The 6,783-nt window shown below is 34.9% G+C and overlaps 1 protein-coding gene across 1 annotated transcript; it reads right to left on the reverse strand.

The window, feature by feature from the left end:
* Nucleotides 1-267: 267 nt before the first annotated feature.
* On the reverse strand, nt 268-5,770 carry SCG2 (secretogranin II). The gene is made up of 2 exons (XM_005883491.2): nt 5,558-5,770; nt 268-2,630 (listed from the first exon to the last, which is right to left on the reverse strand). The coding sequence occupies exon 2, from the start codon at nt 2,614-2,616 to the stop codon at nt 757-759; it is 1,860 nt and encodes a 619-aa protein (XP_005883553.1). The 5' UTR covers nt 2,617-2,630; nt 5,558-5,770; the 3' UTR covers nt 268-756.
* Nucleotides 5,771-6,783: the final 1,013 nt, after the last annotated feature.

Below are 6,783 nucleotides of genomic sequence, written 5' to 3' on the forward strand. Positions count from 1 at the left end.
CCCCCCCCAGTGTTGGTTATGTGTATGGAAGAATTAAATGTTTTTATCTATATAAATCAAGGGTAAAAAGTATAAACAGGACAATGGAAACCTTAGACAAGCATTAGGTAGTGCGCTGTTAGAGGATGTTGCATTCTATAAGCATATACCATGATCATATGTGTATCACTCATGATATCTTACCTGGGTGGGCTGTGGAAGGTGATGATTTTCTCTTTTCACTCCATACTGCTTGCTCTCTGGTTTTCCAGAATGAAGAGTCCACAGTTGTCCAGAAATAACATTTATTAATCAAAAATAAAACACACATTGAAAAGACCTTGTAAATAAAACTATATACTTATGATGCTTTATTTATTTTTTGCTTCAGTACTGCACAAAACACTACAGACAATAACAAAATAATTCAATAAATATTAAAAACCTTCAAGAGAATTATAAGACACTCTTTATCATATGTGAGCATCCACAAGGCCACGACCATTAGATACACTATTAAACACTATCATAGATATCTTTCTTAATTAAGGGATATAATTACTTTTTTATCCAGAAGTCATAACATTTACACATATCAACACACAAGAGAACAACTCAGATTGAGTGAAGCAGACACCCAGTGAAATGGAGACGTCTGCCTGTACATCATTTAAAGATATTACATTGTTAACAGGATAGAAGTCAACACACTAAAGAGAAAAGTTGGGGTTTTCTTGGGGTCAGAGGAGTGAAAGTAGGGCATTTCGTGAAAGCCTCTTACATATTTTCCATTGCTCTCTTAGCAATATGCTCCCTTCCCTTTTCTGCCTTTTCTTGGTTGAGGTATTCCAGCACTTTCATTAACATATCTTCATCCAAATACTGCCTGTTTGGGGTGTTCTCATTCTTCGGGGGCCCCATGGGGAGCCGTTTGCTTACAGAGGCTGGTTTGTCAATCTCCTGAGAGCTGCCTTGATTCAAATGTTCTTTGATGGCCTGCTCGATTTGGTCCTCTTCCTGTAGGTCATCTTCAGATGAGACTTGACTGGGAGCTCGCTTCATCTGGTTTGGATTCATGATCTCAGGGTATTTAACTAGCATCCTGGCCAAGTACTCTCCTAATTCTTGATCCTTGTCATTCAGATTTTCATAGGCCATTTGTCTGTTTTCAGCATCTGGCATCCAGACACCTTTGGACAGCTGGTTTGCTCTTGATCTTCCAGGACCATAGGGAAGTCTTGGCAGAACCTTCTCTCTGTTATACTGACTGGAAAAATATGGAGGCTTTTGATTTGCAGCACTATCCATCCCTAAAAGATTTAAAATGTCCTCAACAGTGAGCCCATCTGGTAGGGCCTCTGTCACAGTACGCCCAGGTATTTTGGGGTAGCTATTCTTGGAGAACATCTTATTCTGGAACATATCTGGACGGTCTAAGTCAACCTCTGAGTTGTCATCTAGGTCAACGGGAAGTTCAAGTTCCGGCTCTGGTTCCACTGATCCATTTGGCTTCTCTCCTGTTTTGAGCATGTCAATTAAGTCTTCAGGAGGTATCTGTAAATTCCTTGAAATTTCAATCAGCTGATAAATAGACTGAGAATCAAGTGGTTTCTCAAAAAGTCTGGTTGCCCTCTCCCCATTTTGCCCATTCTGGGACCTCCCACCTTCTGCAGCATCCACTAACCTTTTCAGATAGGCAATTACTTTGGAGACATCGTCTGAGAGTTGATCTTTACTCTCTTTCCGGAGATCTTCATCCTGGAGGCCCAGCTGCCCTGAACGCTTCATTTCATTATTGATTTGTTCATTTTTTTCTATATTCTCTTTGCTGTCCTTTACCTCTTCCTGGGTTTGACTCTCTATTTTTTCCTCTACTGGATTCCAATCTTCGCCCCCGACCACATCTTCATAGGCAATGTTATTGGCCTTGTAGATATCATCTTCATCATCTGCGTAAAGTTTTTGCTCCTCGTCTGACCTCTCACGCTTCTGGTTGTTTGGTCCTGTCAGTTTCCCCAGCTCTTGGAACACAGATTCCAGTGTAGCAAGACTTTGAGGAGTATATTGCTCCTCCACTATTTCATTTGTGCGCTTAAAGGGGTTGTCCCTGGAATTCTCTTCATACATAGGAGGGAATCGCATGTGCTTGAGCTTTCGCTCTGCCCACTGTTGAGTTTCATAATCATCAGGCATGTCAACTGGAAAGTTCTTCTCTGAATTTAAGGTATAAGGCTTGTTTTCATTTGGTTCAGACTGGGGCTCATTTTCAGCCTGTCTCAGAGCTTCAAGGATTATTTTCATCCACTCATCTTCACTCAGGGAATCTCTTGAACTTTCTGGGAAGTGACTTTCATCTCCATTTTCTTTTTGCTGAAGGGGAACAGAGACACCTTGGTAGGGATTATAGTCTGGGCTGCTTTCTTCTTTGTGAGCTTGTTGTCGGAGCTTTTCTATATATTCCAAAGCCCTGATCATTTCAGGACTGGGAAACCTTTGGACGTTTTCCAATCTGAGGTCTGGTTCTTTCTGAAGCAGCTGGTTTCGCTGAAATGATGCTGCGTCAGCCCCAGAGATGAGGAAAATTAAAGGGACGAGAGACAGGGCTGCTCCAAGCCAGTGAGTCTTAGCTTCTGCCATGTTCGAAAGATTTCCTTAAAAAGGGAAAACATGAGTTAACACAAATAAAGCAGACTAGAAGACACTATAGCAAAAGATGTAATTGACCATTGAGGGAAAAACATAGTAGAGATTACTTCACATTAAACTTAGAATGACTTTTAAAAATCTATAAATATATCCACTATGATTATCAAAAGCTAACCACAGGAACCTAGCAAAATTTTTGCCCATTTGCATCAAATTTGCATGATATGCACTTGGTTAAAATACTAACAAAAACAATGATTTGGTGTTTCTCAAATTTTATTTTTTAAATTATGAAACATGTCATTTGTTTTCAGTACGCATTGTTTCTTTTTGATGAAGACTTTCCAAGATGAGTTTTAGTTTTCTTGTACAGCATTCATATTGAAAGCAGTGGCAAAAAAGGTTAGTTGGTTTAATTTAAAACATGCATGTACACATGCACACACACACACACACACACACACACACACGCACACACACTAATTTCCTTAAGGTTGTATCAAAAAACATGTGGTTTAGTTTATAAATTGTCCACCTAATTTTGTTGTAGAAATATAGCAGCAATAATATTATTACATATAATAAATTGATACAGCATGTTAATGTCAATCATAATGAATTACCTTGTGAATGAGTCCCATTCACATACATTTTTCAGAAATAATTTATTCTCACTCTGTCACCAAACCTAACTATCCATTTTGGAAGGCGTGCACCTTAATAACCTCCACAAAATGTGTTTTCTCAGGTCCAAACTAGTAGGCTACCCAATGAAGTTTCTTTTTGTGTAAACAGGTTAAAATAATACATTAAACTGTTTTAAAATATCTGTGCTCCATATTTCTTCTAATAATTTTATTGTAACTCTCTTAAAAAATGCAATCATGGTTATATTTTTCATCAGCCCTCAACAGTGTATAGTAAATAATAACAGATGCTACAGAGAGAACATAAGTTTACTTAACCAATCTATTTCTGAACTTGTGAGTGTTCAGATTCGGCTTGTCTTATGTCTGTGTCTATTTTTGTCTGGACCTGTGAAATCTTAAATGACTCATACTGTTAAAATATCTTAAAATAACCACTATGTAACTCTCAATTTAGATATATACAGACAATATGTTGAATTCTTCCTACTTAAAAATTTTCATTCATTTTTCTCCACTTCCTTATTATCTCACATATGAATTAACAAGGATGTCAGTTCTTATACGTTTTATATTTGGCATTGCAAATATTAAAGAACTATCTTAATACTTGCAATTTGGTTGCAAATAAAATAAATTTAAAGGAAGTTTATAAGTTTGCTCATGATATCTTACCTGGATCATGGTTTTGTGATATATTAACAATGTGGGTACAAGTTTCTGTTAGCTTAGATATTAACTGTAGAAAATATTGTTTACTAGATCATATTGGTATTTAAGTAATTTCAAAGCCTCAAAATGATTGTAGTTACAGAAATTTCTTTAGCACTGATGCATATATTTATTAAAATGATTCTCATTAACCAGTATATTTAATTTACTGAAATAAAAACCTCTAAAGGCATGTCAGAGAAAACTTCTAAAATATTTACTAGGAATCAATGTTTACTGAAATAAATTTTAGTCATAAATTCTTATGTCTAAATAAAAATACAGTATGCATTGTTCTTTCTATTATTTCAGGATTAATTTAGCCTTGGTAATCTATTTTCAACATTATCATTTGAAACAGTAATTTTAACTTAGTAAACTAATTTTCTTTTAAACCATTATCCTGAAGTATTCTTAACATAAGAATTATGTGCTTGTCTTTGAAATCATTTCCTTATAGCTGGGCTTTGCTGTGGAGTTGGGGCAGAATACTCAATGCAGTTATTTAAAGCATAGCCTAACAAGCTCTACCCTTTAGTCATTTATAAGGTTCAGTTTGGATGACATAGCTATTGCCTTTGAGTAAGACTCAAGGGATTTCTTTCTCAGGTAGCAGCTCTTCTAAGTAACAAAGATGGTTTCAACAGCTCTAACATCCTATATAGGGATTGAATTAAAGCCCCACTCATAAAAATGTATTTTCTCTTGAAATTCAACTAAAACATGGACAAATACAGGTGGGTATCTAATTCAAGCAATTCAACTAGTTTGTATACAGGGAAAAAACACACATTTGACTCACTCAAAGTCTAACAAAATATTGTACAACCTTTTTCAATCAAAGCATAATAGTAGTTTATACAGTTATGAATGTTTTCCTGGTGTATTCAAAATTATCATCTCTCTGTAATTCATGGTCATATTCAACCTATAACCCGAGATAATATTTCACTCTGAATAAAGGAAGAAGCCAGTGTTCCAGACCATTCTAATTTTACTTTCCCAGGACTAAAATTAGGAAATTGTGATGTAAGCCCTTTCAGAGTATACCAATTCAGAAAATAATTTTATATAGTTAATTTTGAGCTCTTGCAAGGTAAATGTCAAAGAAAAAGTAGTTCCAAAATTGGTTGCTAAAATTTATGACTGATGTGTTTAAAATTTCAATCAGTGAAAACCTACTGTTAAAAAGAGTAAGCATATAAATTATATCTGTGGTTTTGAATCTGGTTCTTAGGGGGAAAAACAATAAATTAAGGAAAGAAACAAAATGTCAAGCTTGGTTAACGTTACATTAATATGTGTATTGATACTAAAATTCTTAACTTTTTCATGCTTCTTATGACTAAATAACATTATTATTGATAAATATCTAACAGCAAGTGGCATAAATCATAGGTTCAATCGCATATATACACATGCAAGGTCCTTATATTGGCTGATGAGCAGCAGGTTGCTATTCAGTTAATCTATAGATATAAGCTTGTCAAACGATCTTTCTTCTCAGCTAGAAATTAAGGGAAGAACAAGTAATTTACAACTTTCCAATAAACCAAACAGAAATGCAATCTTACCTCTTCTTTATATGGCAAAGAAAGTCCACAGCATGTTCCTCCCGGTCCGCCTGGTGAGCTGGTCGGGCCGTTTCAGCACCCGGACAGCTCCTGGGCTTATAGGGAGCCGCGGCGCCTGACTCCGCACTGCCACACTGACGTCACCGTGCCAAGCCACAAACCCGAGCACAAGCGAGCTTTTTCAAAGAACCGGAGAGAAAATAATCACTTTATATATATATTTTTAAAAAATGCTGCATGCTTACGCCACCTGTCTTTTTGTGGCAAAAATTGCAGTTGTCTTTTTTCTTTTAATCTTTGAGGCTTGAAATAAAATCCTCTGCGCAATTTCCCTTAGAAAGAAAGAATTCTGCCAGACAGACATGGCTCATTGCAATACCATCTCAACTGTGTTCTAGTATCTTGTGATAAGGTTTTCTTGTTGATGTTTTTCTTGTCATCTTTATAAGAAAGTTTTATAGATAAGGATTTTTTTCTTCTTCATTGCCCACAAAGAAATTACATTATCATTCCCTGGTATAAATGTGAAAAGATTTATTTCATATCATGACCACAAGCAGCACTGCTTTTAAATTGGTATTTATTTAAATAAAGAAGTTTTCTTTTTTTAAAATGACATCAAACTTTAAGGTTCTAATGACTTGGAATTTTGCTTTAGAGTTTTGTAATTTTGAACTAGGCATTCCTAAGGTTACAGGTATAGCAGTTGATAATTCTATATGAACCTGCTGTAATCTTTTATAATATTTTACATCAATAAAGGAAGCTCAGAAGTTCAGCGTTAATGAAAATATTTCTATTAAGAGAAAAATAAATTCTTTCAGTTACAAAAAAAGTGACAAATGTTATTAAAATTTATTTACAGTTGAGAGGAAGTTGGACTATAAATATTTTCCTTCTGTTGAATCTGTGAATTGAATACCTTCCAAAAATGTGACCAATCCAGGGAATAATATATTAGTAACTCCCAACTTCTCAGATTTGTAATTCATGAGCATTCCTATGCTAATTACATATTTTAATAATTTATATAAGTATAAATTTTAATTTTATTTTATTAAAGATATGAGTTTCTAAAAACTATGTAATTTAAAATACACTTTAAGTATGCAAAGGAATCTTATTATATCAGAGATCCCTTTATATCTCTGTTAATGAATAATCATCCACTGATTTATGCATTCAATAAGTTGCAATGACTACTAAGTGCCAGATGAATGATATAT

The sequence above is a fragment of the Myotis brandtii genome, unplaced genomic scaffold (assembly GCF_000412655.1).
Source record: "Myotis brandtii unplaced genomic scaffold, ASM41265v1 scaffold79, whole genome shotgun sequence".
NCBI lineage: Eukaryota > Metazoa > Chordata > Mammalia > Chiroptera > Vespertilionidae > Myotis > Myotis brandtii.

Bases quoted from the DNA above. Each gene is read 5' to 3' on its own strand.
- SCG2 (XM_005883491.2), bottom strand. From the start codon at position 2,616: ATGGCAGAAGCTAAGACTCACTGGCTTGGAGCAGCCCTGTCTCTCGTC.